Below are 25,107 nucleotides of genomic sequence, written 5' to 3'. Positions count from 1 at the left end.
GACCATAAACCTGTCACTGCCAAATCTCTCACATACAATCAGGAGGAGTCAACCAAGTACCTATCCCCTACTCACATCCCAATGAGGTTTGACATAAGTCAGTGCTGCACAATATGTTGGCACTCTTTTAAACATTTTTATTCATTTTCTTTGACATGAATTTTCAAGAAGGAAATGGCACTTATTTGACTGTATATCAATAGTGAATGCATATATTTATTTAGTGCATCATATAAGTCATTTACTATTAAGCTGTCTTTTTCCATTGGTTGCTAAAATTATCTTTTGTCAGCTGTGCCTTGGTAAGGGGAGGGGGGGTCAGAAGAGGGGAGAGTAACATCTTGGTTGGAAATCAGAGGTATAGAAGGGGGACTGGGGGAGAGTAATAGTCGAGGAAAAGTAAAGGAAGGAAGGAGAGAAAAGCGAAAAGATGCTTTTCCGCTTACTACGTACATCAGCTGAGGAATTAAGTTGCTTTCGAGTTCTGTGTATGGTATTAGCCCCTGCTGCAGGTGATCCAGGTGCTGGGCCCACACATACAACTCCAGTTCCCCCTCATAGCTTCTGTACAGTAGTGTGTCTCTGGTTCCATAGCTCTGGTCCAATTCACCTTAGTAATCAATGTTTGCTTTCCTGGGATTTGTGCTTTTTTCCAATTTGTTGCTAGTAGGGATCTTCCTGCTGTTAGGATGTGTGTGACTAGTTTATGTGAGCTCTGAGAGATTATTGCTCTGATTCTCATGCCTAAGAGGAATGTCTGGGGAGCTGTTTGTATGTTGCATTGGAGAACCTCGGAGTGCAGAGTCACAACTATCCTCCAGATTTCCCGGGCTACCCTACATGTCCACCATGTGTGTATGAAGAGATTCATTTAGTCTCCAGCTTCCCCTCCCCCCTCAATTCGTCCCATTTGGTATAGGTGGTTTCCACCATACCGTGGTCTGACCAGGTGATATTGTGGATTTTGGCGGAGTGAAGCAGTATAGAAGTTTGGCTTTTGTGAAAATAAAGTCAATACGGGAGTAAGTAGCATGCACGTTGGGAGTAATGAGTAGTCTCTATCAAGCATGTCTGCGGGTAGTGTTTTGATAAATATTTGGTGTGAATTTCTTGCTAAAGTGTGTCTCCTGCAACAGCAAGATGTCTACACTGCGTCTGAAATAATCAGCAAATGCCATTGTGCGCTTTTGAGGTGTGAAGCCATTAACATTGTGAAAGCCTACCTTTAGGTCGAATAAAACACTTAGTTGATACATTTAGTTGATACATTTCTCAGCAGCATCTGTGGAATATTAGCAACAATTGTATGAATTCTAACAGCTGCCTTTAATGAAACTCAGAGGGGTATATTTATCAAAGAGTGAAGTTAGAGTTCGCCACAGTCAGCTAAATTAAGATTCCACCACTCTCCATTCATTTCTATAGGATTTTTAAAAGGGTATTAATCAATGGGTGAAAGTGAAAGTTCACCCTTCGATAAATATGCCTTAAAATCTCATAGAAATAAATGGAGGGTGGCGGAATTTCACTTTAGCAGAATGTGGCGATCTCTAACTTCACTCTTTGATAAATATACCCCAGAGATTCTGCTTAGCAGGGGCAAATATAATAAATTTATGAACTAAATGTATCGATTTAGAACAGTTAGGGGCCGATTCACAAAGGGCGAATATCGAGGGTTAATTAACCCTCGATATTCGACTGGGAAATAGATTCCTTCAACTTCGAATATCGAAGTTGAAGGATTTTAGCGCAAATAGTGCGATCGAACGATCGAAGGATTATTCCTTCGATCGAAAGTATTTTAATCCAACGATCGAAGGAATATCCTTCGATCAAAAGAACTTAGGAAAGCCTATGGGGACCTTCCCCATAGGCTAACATTGAGTTCGGTAGCTTTTAGATGGCGAACTAGGGGGTCGAAGTTTTTTCTTAAAGAGACAGTACTTCGACTATCAAATGGTCCAATGGTCGAACGATTTTTAGTTCGAATAGTTCGATTCGAAGTCGTAGTCGTAGCCGAAGGTCGTAGTAGCCCATTCGATGGTCGAAGTAGCCCAAAAAACACTTCGCAATTCGAAGTTTTTTTACTTCGAATCCTTCACTCAAAGTTAGTGAATTGGCCCCTTAAAGTGTCTGCAACCCCCCCCCCCAGCTGCTTTATAGGTGAAGAATGAAACCTCACAAATAGAAAATGGAAAGTAGTTGGAAAAATAATTTATTTCTAGTGAACTATCTGAAAACAACTGAACTGAAAAAAGTTTTGAAGGTGCACAACCCCTTTAATGGAGAAAATGTTAAACGTTGCCTTTCAGCTTTGAAATAAAGTAACATAGTCTGTGAGTTAAACCATGGGACTCTGCCCATATTGTGGCTATAGCTTTCAATAGTTGCATACATTAGTTGGAGTTTGTTACCTATATTTAGTATTTGCATGTACTAGGAATAATCAATTTATCTGAATCTCTTAATAATAATAATTATTATTATTTTTATTTATTTACAGTATATAGCGCCAACATATTTCGAAGCAATACACACGAAGGTAGAAGATTATAAATATAAATCTACCATAACTAGGTAATTTAGAAAATATAATCAGATTGTATGCAATTGAAATTTTCTTGAATTTCAGGCTCTGTGGTTGTGCTTCTTAATAATATTGCTGATATACACACATACAAGTGCATAATTTATAGTAAACTACAACTAACAGTACTAATGGCAGTGCTCTATAGATGTTATTGTGAATTGCTGGAGAACCTGAAAAATATTTCTAACCTATAAATTGTTTTTAAAGGGGAAAAACACATGCAAAATAGGAAAATTTGTCAAATGAACAATTCTTGACTAGGATGGTGCAGGTAACAAAAGGATAACAGTGATGTGAAGAAAGGGAGTAATGCAGTTAAATGTTATTGTCTGTATGCACTTTCAAATTATAAGATTAACTTTGCAGTTATGAGGGATTCACTGATTGCAACTATAGTCTGGATGCTTTCCTAGCAAGGAAACATTTGTAGTTATGATTACTAGATACAAATCAATAGAGACTGACCCACAGTTTTCCTTGTTTGTCTGTTCATCCCTCCCTCTCTCAATAAACACACTAACCTACTGGTATTGAAATAGATGCTCCACAGATTAATGTTAAGCTTCTTAGCTATGTTCCATGACCTTCTTAAGAGTCTGCTCTGTAGTACAAAATCAGACAATATTATGGTTGTTTGCTCTAAACATGTTTAAAATCTGTTATTAAAGGGGTTGTTCACCTTCCAAACACTTTTTTCAATTCAGTTGTTTTTAGATTTTTCCCCAGAAATAAAGACTTATTTCAATTACTTTCCATTATTTATTTTATACTGTTTTTACAAAATCCAAGTTTAAAGGTGAATGTTCGTGTCTCTGGTGTTTGAGTCTGGCAACTCAGTAATTCAGCGCAGACTCTAAACTGTTACAATTTTGCAACATTTAGTTGATACATTTCTCAGCAGCATCTCTGGAGTATTAGCAACAATTGTATCAATTCTAACAGCTGCCTGTAATGAAACCCAGAGATTCTGCTCAGCAGGGACAAAGATAAGAAATGTATCAACTAAATGTATCCATTTAGAACAGTTTACAGGATCGGCGACCCCCCCTCCCAGAGCTGCTTCAGAAGGAGAGAAATGACAATTTACACTTCAATATTAGAAAAACCGTCACACATAGAAAATAGAAAGTCATTGGAAAAAGTCGTTATTTCTGGTGATCTATCTGAAACCAACTAGTTGTTTGAAGGTGAACAACCCCTTTAAAATAAACAAATGAAAACACACAAATATAGATATATATACTTATATATATTGTAGATTTCTCCCATGATGTTAGCATTTAAAAGCTAAGAGGTGCCTCTTTTTCAGCATCAGTCTTTGCATTCTCTAGGCTTTAAACTGTCCAGCTACTGTGCAACTATATAATTTTATCCCTACTCTAAGCACCATAAGATGCTCTGGTGCGGAATAATAAATAGAGCAAAATCGTGCAAAAAGGATGTTTTCATGCACAGGAAATTACTGGTATAGTCTCTGGTGCCAAATGGCCAGTTTATTCCCAGCCCTGGCACCTGTTAACTGCACATTATGGGGCAGATTTAACAAGGGTCAAATTCAAAATTCGATTTTCGAGTTTTTTTTATGGTGAAAACTGTCAAATTTGACTAGAGAGTTATTAAAATGTGATTCAAGTTTTTTTTAAAAAAATTTAATTTGATTTATCATACTCTGGCCCTTTAAGAACTCAAATTACACTATTTGCCACCTAAAACCTGCCGAATTGCTGTTTAGGTCAATGGGAAAGGTCCGGGGATCAATTTTGAGTTGTTTGCTGCCTTCCTGACAAAATGTTTTTTAAATTCTAATCGAATTCGATCGATTCTCGGTCGATTCTATTCATCTAAAGGTGGCCATAGACACACAGATCCGATCGTACGAATCGAGGATTCGTACGATTTTCGGATCATGTGTGGCGTGTGCCGACATCTTTCGCCCGGCGGAGATCGGTCGTTTGGTCGATCGGTCAGGTTTGATTTTGACCCGACCGATCCCGCCGGAGCTCATGGCACATCGTCGTAATCTGTTCGTTCGGCCATACGGCCGAACAATCAGATTACCCCCGATATAGCCATGCCTGTTAATGGCATATCGGGGAAAGATCGTTGGCAACATCGTCAAACGAGCGGATCTTTGCATCTATGGCCACCTTAAGTTCTAGAAATGTGATTTTATTAATACATTTCGATTGGTCAAATTTCGAGTTCATGGGAGTTTATGGGAGTTTTAAAATCACATGAATTCGAAATTCGACCTTTGATAAATGTGCCTCTATATGTTCTCACACCACTATGACCTGTTTCTGGTTGATGTTATTGGTTTCTGTTTTGTTCTTTGTTACCACTATGTGTTTAAGTCTTGCCCCTGTTTTGGCTCCTGTTTTGCTTTATTCTAGTCCTTTTCCTGGTCCCCCTTCTGTCCTTGGTTCCTAGTTATATTCAGTTTTAGCTCATAGTCCTGTTCCTAGCCCCCCTTCTGTCTCTGGCTCCTAGTTATATTCAGTTTCAGCTCCTAGTCCTGTTCCTGGTCCCCCTTCTGTCCATGGCTCCTAGTTATATTCAGTTTCAGCTCCTAGCCCTGTTTCTGTCTGACTGATTCCCCTTCTGTCCCTGGCTCTTAGTTATATTCAGTTTCGGCTCCTGGGCCTGTTTCTAGTCCCCCTTCTGTCCCTGGCTCCTAGTTATATTCAGTTTCAGCTCCTAGTCCTGTTTCTTGTCCCCCTTCTGTCCCTGACTCCTAGTTATATTCAGCCTCAGCTCCTTGTCCTGTTTCTGGTCCCCCTTCTGTCCCTGGCTCCTAGTTAAATTCAGTTTCAGCTCCTATTCCTGTTTCTGGTTCCCCTTTCTGTCCCTGGCTCCTAGCTATATTCAGTTTCAGCTCTTAGTCCTGTTTCTGATTCCCCTTCTGTCCCTGACTCCTTTTATATTGAGGTTCAGCAGCTCCTAGTCCTGTTTCTGACTGACTGATTCCCCTTCTGTCCCTGGCTCTTAGTTATATTCAGTTTCGGCTCCTGGGCCTGTTCCTGGCCCTCCTTCTGTCCCTGGCTCCTAGTTATATTCAGTTGCAGCTGCTAGTCCTGTTCCTGGTCCCCATTCTGTCCATGGCTTCTATTTATATTCAGTTGCAGCTCCTAGTCCTGTTCCCCATTCTGTCCCTGGCTTCTATTTATATTCAGTTTCAGCTCCTAGTCCTGTTCCTGATCCCCCTTCTGTCCCTTTCTCCTAGTTCTATTCAGTTTCACCTCCTAGTCCTGTTTCTGGTCCCCTTTCTGTACCTGGCTCCTAGATATATTCAGCTTCAGCTCCTAGTCCTGTTTCTGGTCCCCCTTATGTTCCTAGCTCCTAGTTATATTCAGTTTCAGCTCCTAGTCCTGTTTCTTGTCCCCCTTCTGTCCCTGGCTCCTAGTTATATTCTGCCTCAGCTCCTTGTCCTGTTTCTGGTCCTCCTTCTGTCCCTGACTCCTAGTTATATTCAGTTTCAACTCTTAGTTCTGTTTTTGATTCCCCTTATGTCCCTGACTCCTTGTTATATTCAGTTTCAGCTCCTGGTCCTGTTTCTGGCTGACTGGTTCCCTTTCTGTCCCTGGCTCTTAGTTATATTAAGTTTCTGCTACTGGGCCTGTTCCTGGCCCTCCTTCTGTCCTTGGCTCCTAGTTATATGCAGTATCAGCTCCTAGTCCTGTTCCTGGTCCCCCTTCTGGCCCTGGCTTCTAGTTATATTCAGTTTCAGCTCCTAGTCCTGTTTGTGGTTCCCCTTCTGTCCCTGGCTCCTCATTCCATTCAGTTTCAGCCCCTTGTCCTGTTTCTTGTCCCCCTTCTGTCCCTGGCTCCTAGTTATATTCAGCCTCAGCTCCTTGTCCTGTTTTTGGTTCCCCTTCTGTCCCTGGCTCCTAGTTATATTCAGTTTCAGCTCTTAGTTCTGTTTCTGATTCCCCGTCTGTCCCTGGCTCCTCGTTCCATTCAGTTTCAGCCCCTTGTCCTGTTTCTTGTCCCCCTTCTGTCCCTGGCTCCTAGTTATATTCAGCCTCAGCTACTTGTCCTGTTTCTGGTCCCCCTTCTGTCCCTGGCTCCTAGTTATATTCAGTTTCAGCTCCTAGTCCTGTTTCTGGTTCCCCTTCTGTCCCTTGCTCCTAGTTATATTCAGTGTCAGCTCTTAGTCCTGTTTCTGATTACCCTTCTGTTCCTGACTCCTAGTACTATTCAGTAGGGATGTAGCGAACGTCGGAAAAAAAGTTCGCGAACATATTCGCGAACTTGCGCAAAAACGCGAGCGGTTCGCGAACGGTTCGCAAACCCCATAGACTTCAATGGGAAGGCGAACATCTAGAAAAGACATTTCTGGCCAGAAAAATGATTTTAAAGTTGTTTAAAGGGTGCAACGACCTGGACAGTGGCATGCCAGAGGGGGATCAAGGGCAAAAATGTATCTGAAAAATCTGCCTGTGTGTGCTTGGAAGAGATAGTGTAGGGGGAGAGCTGTTAGTGATTTCAGGGACAGATGATAGTAAGTTTGCTGGCTAGTAATCTGCTTGATACTGCTCTGTATTGGAGGGACAGAAGTCTGCAGGGATTTGAGGGACATTTTAGCTTAGGTAGCTTTGCTGGCTAGTAATCTACTGTTCTCTTTAAACAACTGCCATACGTTGACCTTGTAGACATTGTTTGCCCAGTTTTTTTGGTTGCAGCCACTGAAGCACAGTTGCCAGAAAAAATATGCCATATAAATGCTGAAAATAGTCATTTTTTGCCATACGTTGACCTTGTAGGCATTGTTTGCCCAGTTTTTTGGTCGCAGCCACTGAAGCACAGTTGCCAGAAAAAATATGCCATATAAATGCTGAAAATAGTCATTTTTTGCCATATACGTTGAGTCAACGTATGGCAAAAAATGACTATTTTCAGCATTTATATGGCATATTTTTTCTGGCCTCTGTGCTTCAGTGGCTGCGGCCAAAAAAACTGGGCAAACAATGCCTACAAGGTCAACGTATACACTACTACAGCGGTGGATACGGATTACGTAAAATATATTATGGCTGCTTGAAAAAAGCCACTCCGGTGTTTTTTCTGGAGACGGTAATATTATGGATATTTAGACAGAATGTGAACAAGGTCACACAGCTAGATGGCGGGTTGAAGAAAACACTGTGCAAATAATGCCTACAGGGCAAATAATGCCTAAAAGGTCAACTTATACACTACTACAGCGGTAGTAAAATAAAAAAAAGTAAAATAAAAAAAAAATGAATATTAAAAAAAAAAAATTAAAGTTGGTGCTGCTGAACTACTAGGAGCAGCAGATTAGCACACCAGTCCCACTCCCCAACACTGCTAGACTAATAGCACTGGGCTCTTATAGTAGTAGTAGTAGTAGTAGTAAAACAACAAAAAAATAAATAAAAGCAGTCCTTACAAGGACTACTGTTATTGCAGCAGTCAGCAGATGAGATCAGAAGCAGGACAGCTGCCCACTGCAGCTACATACAGAGCACTGCAGTAGAAGGTAGATTACTAGCCAGCAAAGCTACCTAAGCTAAAATGTCCCTGAAACCCCTGCAGACTTCTGTCCCTCCAATAACAGAGCAGTATCAAAACGATTACTAGCCAGCAAACTTTCAACTGTCCCTGAAATCACTAACAGGCAGCAGCTCTCTCCCTACACTATCTCTTCAGCACACACAGGCAGAGTGAAAAAACGCTGCAGGGCTTCGGTTTTTATAGGGAAGGGGAGTGGTCCAGGGGAGAGCTTCCTGATTGGCTGCCATGTACCTGCTGGTCTGGGGTGAGAGGGCAAAAAAAAGCGCCAACAATGGCGAACCCAAAATGGCGAACGTCGCGCGACGTTCGCGAACTTCCGGCGAGCGCGAACACCCGATGTTCGCGCGAACAAGTTCGCCGGCGAACAGTTCGCGACATCTCTACTATTCAGTTTCAGATCCTAGTCCTGTTTCTGGTTCCCCTTCTGTCCCTTGCTCCTAGTAATATTCAGTTTTAGTCCTGTTTCTGGCTGACTGGTTCCCCTTCTGTCCCTAGCTCTTAGTGATATTCAGTTTCTGCTCCTGGGCCTGTTCCTGGCCCTCCTTCTGTCCCTGGCTCCTAGTTATATTCAGTTTCAGTTCCTGTTTCTGGTCCCCTTTCTGTCCCTGGCTTCTAGTTATATTCAGTTTCAGCTCCTAGTCCTGTTTGTGGTTCCCCTTCTGTCCCTGGCTCCTCGTTCCATTCAGTTTCAGTCCCTTAGCCCATTTTAGCTTTACTGTTTGTTCCAAATGCCAGTCTTCCTTTTCCTTATGTTCTGCATCCAATGGGTGTAGCCAGTGGGATCCTCCAAAGGAAAAAAAATCTGAGTTTATAGGCAGAAAAGATGCATATGAAAATATTTTATGTGTGGTATTGCATTTTTGCTGTCAGAAACACTGGGAATTTCATTATTAAAGCATAATGTTTATAACCTCCCTAAACTGAGCATCTCGTATACTGCAGGAATATCTACTCAAACACACATTAAGCAGAAACCCAAACAACACGGTTATTTGTAGGTTATCGTCTTTAACAACAGCTCATCAGTCATTTGTGATGGACTTATCTGAGATGATTTTTCAAGACCATTATCATCTCAAAAAGAAAAAACTCCATTTGCAATAGTTCTCTGAATGAAATGACTAGTGATATTTAGTACTTCTGAGCATCTCCTTAGTATTTCCTAGAATTGGTATCTATGTAAAAAAACATAAGTTCTCTGCATGGTAGGCATAGTATTAAGTAAGAGATAATCAGGCAGATTTAACCACAGCCTGAAAATGTGACCCACTCTGTGATTCTATCAGTAACAGCCAGCATGGACAACATTTTTACTGTGTGCCATCAATACTTAGTAACAGCTCCTTTGGCAGAAATTATTTACAGCCTTCAAATATCTCTTATAGTCAGCTTACAGCCTTTCCATTCTTTCTTTAGCATTTTTCTTCCCACTCTTGCATGCTGAATATTTCTATATTCTTAGGGCATCTTGTGAGTGCTGCATGCCGGAGATCAACAAATAGTTTCAAGAATATTGAATGCCATTCCAAAACCATTATCTTTTGTTTGTTTTTTTAACAGGTCCTTGTTGGTTTTATGTTATGCGTAATATCCAGCCTCTTTTGTTCCTGTGGGATATTAGCTTTCAGTATTAGTATATATTTCTTATAATCAATTCTAATTTCTACCCTGCACTCCACAAGAGTTCATCTAGCACTGACTGACATATAACAAAAATTATAATAAATTCACTCCATGCTTTGGCCACATGTTCATTTCTTCATGATTCCTCTTTTTTTTTAACAAATGTACCCTTCTGTATACAAAGAGTAGACATGTTTTAAAACAACTCCAGTTCATATTAGGGTCTGGCCACACGGGCAGATTCGGGATGATTAGTCGCCAGGCGACAAATCTCCTCTTCTTCGCGGCGACTAATTTCCCCGATCTGCCTTTCCCTGCCTTCCGCCGGCTAAAACGTAAATCGCCTGGGGGCAGGCACACGGAACGCATTTTCTGAATCTGCCCATCCCGAATCTGCCCATGTCGCCAGACCCTAAATGTTGTGATGCAGACTGTAGAGGTTAACTTTTAGCATCAGAAAACAGATAAGATTCCCTTCTAATGATGCTTCCATGCAGATAAGGTTTGTGCAATCGCTGCTGCACAATGGACTGGTACACTTGTTCTAATGACAACTACATTTTCTTGCCGGTCCTTTGCACCTTGAGGTTGATGTGACCATAGGTGGCAGGTGATTTTTGTATGTGTGAGGGCTAATTAAAGGCATTTTCTACATAGATCAATTACAATTATTTTAGGGTTAATTCAACATATTATCACCCCCAGAACACTTAAAGGGATACATGTTTTTTTCAAAATGCATCAGTTAATAGTGCTGCTCCAGCAGAATTCTGCACTGAAATCCATTTTTTAAAAGAGCAAACAGATTTTTTTTTATATTCAGTTTTGAAATTTGAATTTTTTATATTCAGTTTTGAAATCTCCCCACATTCCACCAGTTCTCTTTAATTGCCCAGTTAATTCCCCCAGTACATTTAATTATGTAATCAGTGCATGGGGAGGGACATCAAGTCTCCCATTCTGCTGCACAAACAAGATTCTGAGATGATGCAAGACTTACCTTAATAACAGTGTGTAATGGAATCCGAGAACAGTTCCCAAAATGGTGGCCAAGATGGCATCCAAGATGGTGGCTCCCTGGTTCCTCACGGACGCAGCCGGATGATGCCTGCTTCTTCCCGCACTCTGATTGGTCGCCGGCGACGGAACGGACGTCGGCGTCAATAATGTGCGCCGGCGTCGGTCGCTGACGCCAGCGCGTCCGCGCACACGTCATGACGCCGATGCGTCCAAAATTGGCGCCAAATCTAGGCCTATATTAAGGAGCTCTGGAAATTCATCAGTGCCCAATTATAGGTTTTAGCTTGCTACTCCTGGGTGTGATCTTGTGAAACTTTGCTATTGTGTACCGACCTTTTGCCTGAATTCCTCGACCTTGAACCTCTTCTGCCTGGACTGATCTTGTTGCCTGTTTGACCATTCTCTCGTCTCATCCTAATCTGTACTGCGAACTTGGACATTGCTACCTCCTCCTCTGGTCCTCACTACTCCTGAAGCCTTTTGTGGGTGTCCACAAAATGGCTCCTGCTTGCTGTAATTATGAATTCCCAGACTGATGGAAACAAAATTCAAATAATTTATACAGTGTAATTAAAGTTAATTTGGCTTAACTAACATGATAAAGAAGGATTTGGAATAATCTTTTTGGGTGACGGGTCCCCTTTAAGGTGAACAATTTGAAAATAACCGAACTGAAAAAAGTGTTTTGAAGGTCAACATCCCATTTAATGTTGCCACAAAGAAAGTCATGTCACGGCCACAAGTAGATTTTAATAAAGGCTAAGCATTCCCCAAACAAAAACCCATTACATTTCCTACAACAAACAGGGCGGAGGTATTGTCCATGAAGTTGGCTCTAGATGTATGCCTGCCATGTGTTCTGAAGTTATTACACATGAAATTGCCTGTATGTCAGGCCGTGCATTCGGAGGTATTTTTCATGAGCTTTGAACTGTATTTATACTAGGGATGCGCCAAATCCACTATTTTGGATTGGGCCGAACCCGCGAATCCTTCGTGAAAGATTCGGGCGAATACCGAACCGAATCCGAATTTGCATGTGCAAATTATGGTTGGCAAGGGCAAAACATACTGCGGGAAGTTACATTTCAATGGACGTATATGTTGCAGCAAATACATTACATTACATAAGCCCAGGGAACCTTAATAAAATAAAACAGAGTTGTTATAATGCCCTACACATGTGCCATATGTAAGGAAATGTAGGGGGGAAGCTGGGTACCCTAAAAAAAATTAACGATCTTTTGCAGCCTATCACCCTGAAACATTTTCACATTTTTTTTTGAGGAACTCCTATCTACTCTATTGCACTTCAACTGGTCTGAGGTGGCGAAGGCAAGTCTGGCGCAAGAGGTAACGCTCAGTAAAATCCGCATCTTTAGTGAATTTGCTCAGTAATGTCCATTCGCCAGAGCGAAAATTCGCCAGGCGTTAGAGTGCGAAGTAGCGCTAGAGTCTATCTCCTTCGTTAGCGAATTTACGCCAGCGCACGTTAGTAAATCAGCCATGTCCCGAAATGACGAATTTTGCGTCAGTCACTTTGCCCTTTAGTAAATTTGCCCCTAGGAGTGTCAGGTCAGACATCTGTCAGGTCAGACATCTGTAAGGCGTGGCCTCCCTCCCTGGTTACGCATCCTAACCACGCCCCCATGTCAGTATTTAAGTTTCCTCATGGCTGGGTCACTGTAATAGTCATTCATCCTCATAACTCCGTGTGTGAAATAATGTGCCTAATGTACTACACTCTCGAGCGCCGGCTGGTCATTAACAGACCGCCACTGTTGAGCAGACACTGAGAAACACTAGAGCAGGGGAGCTGTGCGCTCATACACAATATACGAAAGCCTATTCGACGGTCACTCTCCCACGTGACCCTAGAGCAACTTTTCTTCCCTGCTGAGACCGCGGACTTGTGACCGGGAGCTTGGCTGTGGGGGGGGGCGGGGCGCAGTGAGTGTGGCCGGCACGTGTGCAGAAGGGAGGGCAGCGCTACAGTAGGACAGTACAGGCTGTTATTAGCGGAGATGCCGTGCCACTTACTGTACTCTGGTATCATAGCAGTATAGAGTGGTGTAATTGAGTCTCAGTGCTGAGGGTGACGGAGAGGCAGCCCCTGTTATGTATGACTACATCGCTGTGATTGCGCACACAGGGACAGAGCAGTGGGAAGAGGCGCTCAGTTGAATGGTCGCAGATCGCTCGTATCGCACAGACAAGTGTCGGACTGGACTCTGGTTTAATGTTTGCGATCCAGCGTGATTATTAGCGCAGTATTAGCGTGTGTGTAACTAGCAGAACCCGTGAAACTGCCCCCTTGCCCCTGGCTGTGCTGTTTTGCCCCGTGTCCTTCCCGGGGGATGATTGGCAGTATGCCCTGAGGCGCACCATGCAGAAGAGTTTGCGCCTGAACGAAGGACACGCTCTGTACCTGGCGCTACTGGCCCGCAAGGAGGGCAACCAGAGGGGCTTCCTCAGCAAGAAGGCCACGGAGACCAGCAGGTGGCACGACAAGTGGTTTGCCCTGTACCAGAATGTCCTCTTCTACTTCGACTCGGAGCAGAGCGGGAGACCCTCGGGGGTTTATTTGCTGGAGGGCTGCAGCTGTGAGAGGGTCATAGCACCCCTAGTGGCCAGCGGGGGCAAAGACACCATGGAGAAGCAGGTACATCGGGCGCTAATTCTTGCGTGTTGTGTGTGTGAGTGTAAAATTTTCTATAGCAGCACCAAACCTGAATGAAGGCGATCTGTTTCACAAATGTAAATTGGTAACAAAATCCCATCTGCCCTCCAGCAGCTTCCACATTGACTGTTCTCTCATCTGTTCCCTTGTGCTTCCTTTATTGTTATGGCTCCATCTGTTGCCTAGAGGTTCAGCTGAACAGCCGCAGAGCTACAGGTGTGAAAAGATCCCTCTCAACAGGTGCAAGTTGATTCACATGTTTTAAGGAACAGTAACATCAAAAACTGAAAGTGTTTCAATGCAATGAAAATATCTTTTAGTGTTGCCCTGCACTGGTAAAACGGCTGCGTTTGCTTCAGAAACACTACTATTGTTTATATAAATAAGCTGCTGTGTAGCAATGGGGGCAGCCATTCAAAGGAGAAAAGGCTCAGGTTACTCTCTGTAGAACTTAATGTTATCTGTTATCCACTATTTATCCTGTGTCATATAGGTTTTTTAAATTTCCGCCATTGCTACTCAGCAGCTTGTTTATATAAACTATAGTAGTGTTTCTAAAGCAAACACATCAGTTTTACCAGTGCATGGAAACACTATATGATATTGTCATTACTTTAAAACACTTTCTTTTTTTGTGTTACTGTTCTTTTAAGTCGGTCTCCTTTTATCCCAGTGTAGATTATACCCGTGGTGCCACAGATCAGTATGTTCATCTGAAAATATTAAGTGTTCCCTCATATGGCTGCATCCTATTCTTGTGTTGCCTGACTTTGGCTTTGGTTTAAAATACAAGTTGAGCTACATTTGCCCCTGAAGCTGGGGAACAACAAATTTGCAGAAGAAAATGATTGTACATTTTATTAAGAAGATGAGTGTCATGAAAACCTACCATCATGTACAGAGGCTCATTCGGGGCTCATTATGATGTGGTTTGTTGGGTACTGAATGTTGATGGAATTCTTTTGATAGTGAGCAAAAAACTGTCAAAGTATCATTTTCTTTGTCCAGCACAGGTACCCGCAGTTAATTGTGGCAGTATTCAGAGTATTCCATCGCCACTAATTATTGGATAATAATAAGCACTACATGTTGGCTATGGGTTTGGACTCTAACCTGTGCTTGTCCTGGCTGATGTCTCACAGAATGATATGTAGTTGCTACTTGTAGCTCCATACGTATGTATTGCAGTTAACTCCCCTAGCAAACAATGACATTCATTGACAGTTACAAGCAGCACATTGGTAGAAGGAAAAACACATGTTCAGATGTGACAAAGACCTTAAAGGGTTGTTCACTTTGTTAACTCTTAGGGGGTTATTTACTAAACTCTGAATGCAAAAACCACGAAAAATGTGTGATATTCTTTTTTTTATAAAATCTGACTTTTAAAAAATCACGAATTTTTCATAATTTATTAAACCCTGAGGAAGAAAAGTCCAAATCAGAGGTCAGAGAACCTGTCGAGGTTGCATTTAAGTGAATGGGAGAAGACCCAATGATTTTTTGATGTGCGCTGGGTTTTGTGAAATCCCCTGAAGTTTTCGGGTGAAAAATCTGAAAAAATCATGAAATTCGGATAAAAAATCTGAAAAAATCGTGAAAATCTGATAGAGATTCCAAAAAAATCATGAAAATCTGTTTTTTTTTCCTGGAAAGCAAATTTTTTGGAAAATTTAATAAATAAGCGTAAAAAAATCGTAAAAAAAAAAGTGTATTTGAATGGAGTTTGTAGCAGAAAATATTGAGATAAATTCGAACTTTGATAAATAACCCCCTTAGTATGGTGTAGAGAAGGATATTCTGGGACAATTTGCAATTGGTTTTAATTTGGTATCATTAATCTTTTTTATTCAGCAGCTCTCCAGTTTACAATTTCAGCAATCTGGTTGTTAGCGTTCACATCACCCTAGCAACAATGCATTGATTTGAATAAGGGACTGCAATATGAATAAGAGATGACCTGAATAGGAAGAGGAGTAATAAAAAGTAGCAGCAATAACAATACATTTGTAGCCTTACAGGACATTTCATTAGATGGGGTCAGTGGCCCCTATTTAAAAGCTGAATAGAGTCAGAAGAAAAAGGAACTAATTAAACAACTATAAAAATAGATAATGAAGACCAATTGAAAAGTCGCATAGAATTTGGCATTCTATAACATACTAAATGATTACTCTGGTGAACAACCCCTTTAACACTGATTGTGGTTACTGCCAATAGGGACCAGATGTCAGACTGTGCATCACATGTGCCACTAGTGCTGGAGCAAAGGTGCAGGCAGGTAACAGAGTTGTAGTTGACACACAAGCTAGGGAATACTGTACGTTGAGTTACACAATTTTTTTGTCACCCAGAGTACATTGAATTGTAGTTGTCTGTTGCTGTCCTATGGCTTTCTCTGGATCTCAAACAAATGAGTGATAAACTACAGGAAATGGATCCATCATCCGAATAACTACAAATTATGGGAAGGCCAGCCCCCATAAATAAATAATCACATTTTTAAAACTGATTCAGTTTTTCTCTGTAATAATAAAACAGTGCCCTGTACTTGATTCCAACTAAGATATCCTTATTGGAAAACAGTCCTATTGGGTTCAATTAATGCTTAATGGAGATCCAAATTTCAGGAAGATCCCTTATTTGGAAAACCCCAGTTTGCAAGAATTCTGTATTAAAGGTCAAATACCTGTACACTACAATGTGTCAGCGAGCTTCCGTTTTGGCATGCCACCGCTACTCACCTGCTCTCTGTAAGGGATGTTTACCATGTTGTCCTCCATCCATTGTTGCATTACTAGTTCCTTTTTCTACTTTATGCGTATAGACTTCATATATTCAAACAAAGAATTTTGCTGTAGTTATTTTCTGACACAAGTCATGTTTTATTACTAGGAAAGAGATAGGAACAATTTCTTTTAGACAATGTGACATTCATAACTACAGATCGTTCATAGAGATGCTTGCAGCGTATATTACTTTCATTCACAAATCTCACCAGGCCTAGGCAGGTATGAATGTCAAGCTGCGCACATTCCGTGGAGAAATACTTAAAATTGTGAATGTGATTGTTGGAGGCAGGGGGCACAGAGACTCCAAACAATTTCTGCAGCTCATGCAGCACTGCTTTCAGATATTCTTTTCAATTGCTTATTTATTTGCCCACTTTTGATGCTGGTTTGGTGCTGAACTAATGAATCTACTGTATGCTGGGATTAGCATTTTAATATCTCTGGGGATATTGTTTTTCAGCTTCAAAGAACTACAAAAGAGATTCATATTTTATGGGCCAGGACCCAAAAGTGGGCCCCCAATTGCTGTTTAAGATGGGTCACCATGATCCTATTTAACATAGTAAAATATCCTTTGCTATAAAAAACTGTAATTAAAATTAGGTGTGTACCTAATTCTAAGTCAATTCCCTGCTTTAATGTTGCTTCCCTGAAAATAGGAAGCACAAAAATAGGCTTTCAAACACCAGACAGAACAACGTTTTTATAATTTAAGTGCATCTGATTATTATTCCTTTTCCTTGCCTTCTTTCATTTTCTTACTCTTTCATTGCTAAGTCAGCTATATGCACAGTATTCCAAGCAACAGTGTAGTGGATGTTAAATGGGACTAAACCAAAAATTATATTGATGTACACTTACATTTATTTTCAATTATAACTGTTTCTGAGATATTTGCACTTTTAGACTGCTAATAGAAGGCTTTTGGAATATACTTAATTAAGAAGGGAGATACTTTGAGTGAAAAACAAGGCTGTATAAGTTTATTATAATAAAATATATTATAATATTTTAAATATACAGTAGAAGGTGTGCTTAAAAAAGTCTTGTTTCAGGCTGATTTATTGAATATTTCTGCAAAAAACCCTACTGATCCTGCCCATCTCCTTCACTTCCCACTGCCTCCTTTCCCAGGCTGTGCAGGGGAGCTGGTGGCACTCAGCACACTGCACTGTAGGATAGCAACCAATCAGCAGCTAGGCTGACCTGATAGGGAACTGAAGCCTGCCTTTGCTTGTGTGACTGCAGGGCTGTGATTGGCGGTCCCCTCCTACTGGACATGCCCACTCTTCATTTGAAACTTGGACAGGGACCATAGCAAATCTAAAGGGAGCTCCAATAAAGGGGGGGGGGTTGAAGATAATATTAATTTTTTTAAAAAAACTAGCACTTTGTATTGTTCATTATTGTCTAATGATGTATTTACAAAATTGTCTACAAAATTTATGGATTACATATCCTATAAAATGTAAAATAGATCTTTTCTGTTGTGCCAGAAAGGAAAAAGGAATAGTCAGATGAGTAGAAGGATTCCCCCATGCAAGTGGCAAAAACCTTTCAAGCAGCAAAGGAGACATATGAACATGATTGTTATGGCTATGAAGGTTATGCACCCACCCCGCAGTCCCCCGCAGGAACAGGCCAATCTCTTTGCACCTGAATTAAAGTTAACCTATGCCAGCCAAAAGCATTAAGGTAGTGCCCAAATATCCTCTGAAAGGGTCAGTAATGAACCATGGTAGGGCTGTGGAATAGCAAAGGCACACTCAAAATATAAAACTTCTGTTGCCGTCTCTTGTAAAGTAAGCATCCCCCCCAAAACACATTGTTTTCAGTGAATAGTTAACAGTTGACAAAAACACTCCTTTAAAGTTAATGTCACACACAGCACTTTTTTCACTCTCTTGAATAAAAAATGCAGCGACGTGCAGGCAATAAAAATAGCAGGGTTACATCAAATCTACTATTTTGGGATTTGGTAGAGTCCTGAATATTTGGCCAGGCAATTGGATTTTGCCAAACCCTGCTCTAAAAGACCAAATTCCAAACCAAAGTCTGGATTTGGTGCATCCCTTCTTAATAAAATAGAACCTGGATAACACTGAACTGGGAACTAGCACTTATATGACAGTGTAAGAAACTGTAACCTGCAGCACTTAAATACCCCTCTGAATTGTGTCTGTATGTTTTCCTTCCATTTAGACTGTAAGCCCGATGGGGTAGGGTCCTCTAGCCTTTTGTCTCCTTGACACTGAGCACTTAAGCTGTATTGTAATTATATTTTATATTTACGTGAGTTGTATTTCTAGTAATGCACTTATTGTTACTTTTTATTTCAATGACGCCTTGTTGTTACTAGTAATTTATGTTTTGCTGTACAGTGCTTTGCCCTCTAGAAGCACTATACAAATAAAAATATACATACATACATACAATAGAAAGTCTAATTTGTAATTATCCAATACAAAGGCAAATAGCACTCGATACAGGTTCAGCAGTGCTATAAGATCTCACAAACAATGCACTTTTAAATATAGAAAGGAAAGGAAAAGAAAAAACACTACATCTGTATTAAAGGACTACAACTATGTGTCTCATTAATACATCGAGTAAAGCAATTATGTTTCATTTAATTATATAGTATCATTCCTCATTAAGCATCAAAGATAATTGTGTTTACTGAATTGTGCTTAATACACAGGCACATCTGACAAAGTCAAAGTAAACTTTATTGTCATCTCAGCAGTATACGTATACACAGTGTATCTGTATAGTAACTTTACATTTCTTGCCTTGAGCCACCATTTCGTGATGGTCTGTGTACTGCCTCAGAGATCACCTGACCAGAAATACTGCAGCTCTAACTGTAACAGGAAGAAGTGTGGAACATACCGAACATATGCTTTGTTTGTTTGGTTTGTGTCCACTGTGAATCGTAGTATTCCAGGGGATGGCTCTTAGTTCTTCTATTTATGATTACCAAATGGCACATACTACTAGGGATGGGTGAATTTGACCCGTTTCGCCAAAAATTTGCCGCTAGCGAAATGTTGCCGACGACCATAAAAGTCTATGGGCGTCAAAAAATTTTACTCACATGGCAAAATTTTTTTGAAGGCACATCTTATATTTTTGGAACTCACGAATGCATACAAGTCTATGGGCGTCATTTTTGTGGCAAAACAAGGCGAAAAAATGTGCCCATCCCTACATACTACTAAAAAAGTATATTATTATATAAGTGGTTTATTTACATGAAGCAGGGTGTTTTAAGCAATATATTTTTAAAGAGACCTACATTGTTCAGGGGTATAGTTTTTCTTTAAACATGTTTTCACAGCTCCTCAATACAGATTTTTAGACATAGCATAGTTTTACATTTCTGGATAAAAATGTTTAGTTTTTTTATCTCTATGATCAATATAGGAAGATTAAATCAGACACAATGATTGTGACCTGTGACATATGGCTGCCTTATTTTATTTCAGTGCTTAATATTTCAAGCACCAACCTTTGCATTTATTACATAACAAAGCGGAAATACGTTTTTGTGCTCTCATGTGTGACTGTATCTGTTTCATACACTTTGGGGGCCAAAACACTGCAGAAGAGCAATCTGTTACTGGATTCCCAGTAAAATTATTTATTCTCCTTATATTCTGTTTCAGTGTTCCTAACTTCAGTCACAGAGTCTTCATCAGTTAATGAACAGTGTCCATAAACCAGGGATAACATTCATCTCCTGAAATCTAGCACCCTTGTTGTGAAATACAGATGTACAAAACACACGATAGTGATTAATTATGTGACTTACATGCAAATAAGTGTTGCTAGACACTGTGATGCATATAGGGCTGCTTCAGTCTTCATATAGGTAGGCATCCAAAGCACTTCTAACGGCGACTTCCCATAGTGTCAGTCATATTATCACTAGTGATGGGCGAATTTAATCGTCAGGCATGGATTCACAGTTGATTTCCATTAAAAAAAATTGTTGCACGTCAAAACTTCCACATGGATTATTATTCGGATGCCCATTGACTTTAATACATTTGGACAAAATCACGCTTATAAAAATTTTGCATCTATAAAATTTGTCGCTCTTGTCAAAATAATTTTGACTTCAAAGCATTTCACAAATTTATTACTTCTTTTCAAATTTTTCAGTGTGTCGCAATTTTTTTTACATGTATTCTCTATCAATAACTGATAGAAGAGGCATAATGAAATGAGAGATTATTGAGTATATCCTCAGATACATATAATAATTATGTTAAAATTTGGTCTCCTTGGATTGCATATATCAGTATCCAACATTGATAGGCTAAAAGGGCTGTTCAATATCTTTATACATAAAAGGAAATATAGGGCGAACCGAGTATTTCCCTAAAATAATGAGGGAGCTTTGAGACCTTGACATTATAAATATATTTTCTTTTAAGAAACCCTAAGAAAATGAAAATTGTTATCTTGAGAGAAAACAATGACTAAATACAAAGGAAAACAAGGAGATAGACAATATGGTTTAAATGTTACATTTTTATTGCAAAATAAATAATAATCTTGTACTCTATTGTTAGTTGTATAAACATAATATGGAACATTGTACAAATATTTTGTGCATATACAGTGTATCTGTTTGTACTGAAAACGCTCTCCTCTGAGTAGGTGGGCATATATCTGAAAGAAAAAGTAAATTTATGTGTGATTAGAAATAATTACTGTATGTATGATCAATAAAAAGTTTGAAAAGAAGAGGCATAATGATATTTCCTTGTATTCTTATTGTTTTAGAAATTCACAGAATTGATATTACAGATGGAATGTTCATATTTCAGTTATAAAAGAATGTTATGTCAATATATTGAGTGCCTTTGCACTGCTGAGCTAGGAGTAGCAGAACATTCATGACATCCTTGTCAGGGAGCCAAAGAAAATGTTGTGTGAAAGACTGGAAATGTATTTTTGGTTGCACTTTGCGGTGTACCAGAGAGATATTCTTGTACATTTTACAGGTAGTGACAAAAAGACACAAGTGAACATGCTGTTTTCATAAACAACATCGGATTGTTTTATGAACTATCCAATTGTGCAGTTTGTTGTGTTGATTTAGAAATCACATGCTTTTCATTAACTGAAACAATCATTTTATTTCAGACCAAAGCAACCAACAAAGTTAGTTTTATAGAAAGGTCAAAACCTAAATGCCAGTCAGTTTTTGCTTATTTTTCCTGCTGAAAGGTTGAATAACATTAAGAAGGTGAATGTGCAACATAGTTTTATGCATTATGTACAACAGGGGTTTTGAGCACCTAGTGTGTCTGTAACAGCTGGGGATAAAGGGATAAAGGTTTGCCTTTCCTGATACAAATTATATGATCTCAGATAAAAGGAACCGTCTTCTAGCCTCACATTTCTGTACAGTGTGACTATGAGTACCTCTTTTTGTTTGTAACCTTCTTTGTACTGATGTGGGTGCACATCTGTGCATTCAAGTGTTTCATATAAAGACATTAGCTATAGACATTAGAGGGGCCATCAATCAAATTCTTTGCATCATGTGCTATAGCACTAAGAGGTGTGGAATTGTTACTCTTGATGACTATTTATAGAGCACTTGCATTCCTGGATGTGAGAGCACCTTGCTTGAAATGGACGGCAATGTAGTCACAAGCCCTATACATACACCTCCAATATGGCAGGTTTTAAGTACAGGGCTCAGTTGTATCCTGTGACCACCAGCTAGTTGGGCTGCAGGTACTCTTTGGGTTGTGGGTTGTATTTTCAAGTGCGGGTATAGATTCTGGTCTGTGGGTCGCTGGTTGGTTGGGTCTTATAGATATTTCTTGATATGTTATCTATATTATTTATATTTTACACATTTAAACTTTTTTAAAAATGTTTTCTGCCCCAACCCATGTCTGATGATGTTGCTTGCAGCAACAGCACTTCCTATTTAATGGTAGTCAGCGGGTTGCGGATTGGGATGCAGATAAGGCAGTTGCAGGTTTGGGTTGGGTCCGGGTTTCAAAAATTGGTTCTACGAAGGACTCCACCATCATTCCCTAACTTGCCTGTGACTGATGCATAGGTTAGGGGACAGGATTGGGTACGTTTATGTTTTATGTTTATGTGTTGCGCCAAGCTGCGTTTCATGATAAACGTTTTGCTGAAAGCAGGTAGCAATGTATTCATGTGAGAGGAACAAGTGCAGGGCAGGGTGTAAAATGGTAAAAGTATGACGACATTGGGTAAATTAGGTAGGAGAGCTTTTGCAGGTACACAAAGTTGGTTACAGAAGTAACACATTTACTATTATCATTGTAAAATTGATGAAATTACTCACTTTGAAGTCAAAGTAATGTGCTTAGGAAATGAAAAGCGCTTAGAAATTATTATTATTAAAGGAAAAAATATTTATTCTTATTATAAATATATACAGATAATATTGTGTATGTATATACAGTATATATATATATATATATATATATATATATATATATATATATATATATATATATATATCAGTTGTTCAGGCTGATAAATTAGATAGCTTTAAGAAGGGGTTGGATTGCTTTTTAGCAAGTGAGGGAATACAGGGTTATGGAAGATAGCTCATAGTACAAGTTGATCCAGGGACTGGTCTGATTGTCATCTTGGAGTCAGGAAGGAATTTTTCCCCCCTCTGAGGCAAATTGGAGAGGCTTCAGATGGGTTTTTTGCCTTCCTCTGGATCAACTGGCAGTTAGGCAGGTTGGAGTTAAAAGGTTGAACTTGATGGACGTGTGACTTTTTTTCAACCAAACTTACTATGTTACTTTGTTACTATGTTAGATGAAAGTATTCTTGTTCCAATAAATCAGATTTTTTTATAGATCGAACTGGCGAACTAGAAGGTTTGCAGAAGTTTGATCTGCTGTATTTTGCTTTGTATTAAAACCAGACAGTCAGTACTGTTATTAAAGAACCAGTAACATAATTTTTTTTTTTTAAAAATTGTTTCTACGTTAAATTCGCAAAGTCTTTATTAAGAAATAACTTACCGATTCTCTGCTTGCGCTCCTCTTCAGAAACAGCAACAGGGCGACGATCCATTGTGGGGCGCTCAATCGAATTGGACTGCAAATTTAAAGTTTAAAGTGTCTTGGTGTTTTTTGTTTGTTAAGTAGAAGCAATTTTTAAAAAAATTTTTTTATGTTGCTGATCCTTTAACAAATATACGTAATTATCAAAGCTGATACCTGCAAGCTGTTGAATGCCATTGTGCCCTATAAAGTGGTATCACTCAATAGCACTGAGCACTATTATCTGTCTGTTTTTTGCTATTCACTACAAGTTGGAAATGATTATTGAGTGAGGGAGGAAAGCAGAGCTCCCTGAAAAGCTCAAACAAACATGGAAAACATATAAGGTCTCATTTACAATGCCCCGCTCAATGTACAAAGTGCAAAATAAGCTTGCTTTGCATGTGGCATGTGAGGGATGAGCTCAGGCCTCTGCAATCCTTTTAAAACCACATAGAGCTGTGGCATGTCTTGAGGATGGAGCACTGACTGCATTAGTTAGCACTCCAGCAGCACCAGTGCCACCAGTGTTCTGTAAGTGAGCGCTAAGGGGTGTACTCTTTCACTCGTTAGTGCTGTTGTACTTGTGCCCCCAATGGAAGTAAATGACCCCTATACATTTGTTGCAGGAGCTGCCACAGGGCATAGGACCCCACTTTTAAAAGGCAGTCGTGCAATTTTGTTTTCCCTTGTATGGCTGTTTACCTGTGTCTCCCCGTGTATTTGCACAAACAGTATAAAGGTCCCCATAGAAGCAAAGATTTTTCTTTGGTGAACGACCAATTTTAGTGCAATCCAACTAATCCGTAAAAGTATAGTGAGGTTAGTGGGAATCGAATGATCGCACATCTAACGATTTTTCGTCCAACATCTGTCAGAAAATTGATTGGCCAGGTTAAAAAATTTTCATTCATCGGTCACAGTGAAATATTTATGTTTGCAAGGCCAAGCAGGTAGCTACCCTCAGTGTTCCTGGCTTCAACTAGACAACATTGCTTGAAATTGATTTTTTAGTTGATGGACAAATCGTACATTTAAATGATCGTTTCAAGATAAGCTTGGTCTAACGATAACGAAAGATCTTTTAAAAATCTTTACATCTATGGCCAGCTTTAGTCTTGCTTGTAATTGCTCTTATTTATACTTGCTGCTTCCACTTATTCTTTTGGTGTTCAGCCCTTAATATTTCTCTAAAGCTGGCCATAGACGCAAAGATCTGATCGTACGAATCAACGTACGATCGGACTTTCCCATCTCCCGACCTTCCACTAACCATTCAGATCAAAGTCTTTACCATTCCGATCAAATAAGAACAGATCACCCAATGTTCTGCCCCTGACAGCAATCGTACGATACTTATGTCTGACAACACTAGTGACAGTCTCCCTCTGAAAATCGTACGATCGGCAATACACGCAGAGATATTATCGGCAGGCGACAGAAATTTTCTAACCTGTCCGATCGACCAAACGACCGATCTCCGACGGACGAAAAATGTCGGGACTCTCCACACACGGTCCGAAAATCGTACGAATCCACGATTCGTACGATCGGATCTTTGCGTCTATGGCCAGCTTTAGATGAATAAAAAGGATGTGTAGTTAAGCACTGTCCCTTGTTCTGGAAAACTGTCCTACCTACAACACCCAGGTAATTGCTGATGTGTAGAGACTGAGTTAGGTGGACTAGATTCACAGATGTATTAGAATAGCATTGTCCTGCAGAATATCCAGTATTTAGTTTAGATAAGCACAGAGTTCCATAGAAGCAGATTAAAGACTTGTGATACAGCATCAGTGC

The 25,107-nt window shown here is 40.0% G+C and overlaps 1 protein-coding gene across 2 annotated transcripts in view; it reads left to right on the top strand.

Annotated features, from left to right (window-relative positions):
• The first annotated feature begins 12,719 nt into the window (after nucleotides 1-12,719).
• The window catches only part of LOC108707246 (ras-specific guanine nucleotide-releasing factor 2-like), a 166,386-nt gene continuing 153,998 nt past the window's right edge, over nucleotides 12,720-25,107 (top strand). For both annotated transcript variants that reach the window (XM_041580489.1, XM_041580488.1), the window contains exon 1: nucleotides 12,720-13,433. In XM_041580489.1, the coding sequence (XP_041436423.1) occupies nucleotides 13,158-13,433 (276 nt within the window). In that variant the 5' untranslated portion in view covers nucleotides 12,720-13,157. The remainder of the gene's footprint in view (nucleotides 13,434-25,107) is intronic.

This window comes from Xenopus laevis, chromosome 1S (assembly GCF_017654675.1).
Source record: "Xenopus laevis strain J_2021 chromosome 1S, Xenopus_laevis_v10.1, whole genome shotgun sequence".
NCBI classification, from domain to species: Eukaryota; Metazoa; Chordata; class Amphibia; order Anura; family Pipidae; genus Xenopus; species Xenopus laevis.
This window is presented reverse-complemented; position numbering and strand designations above follow the sequence as displayed.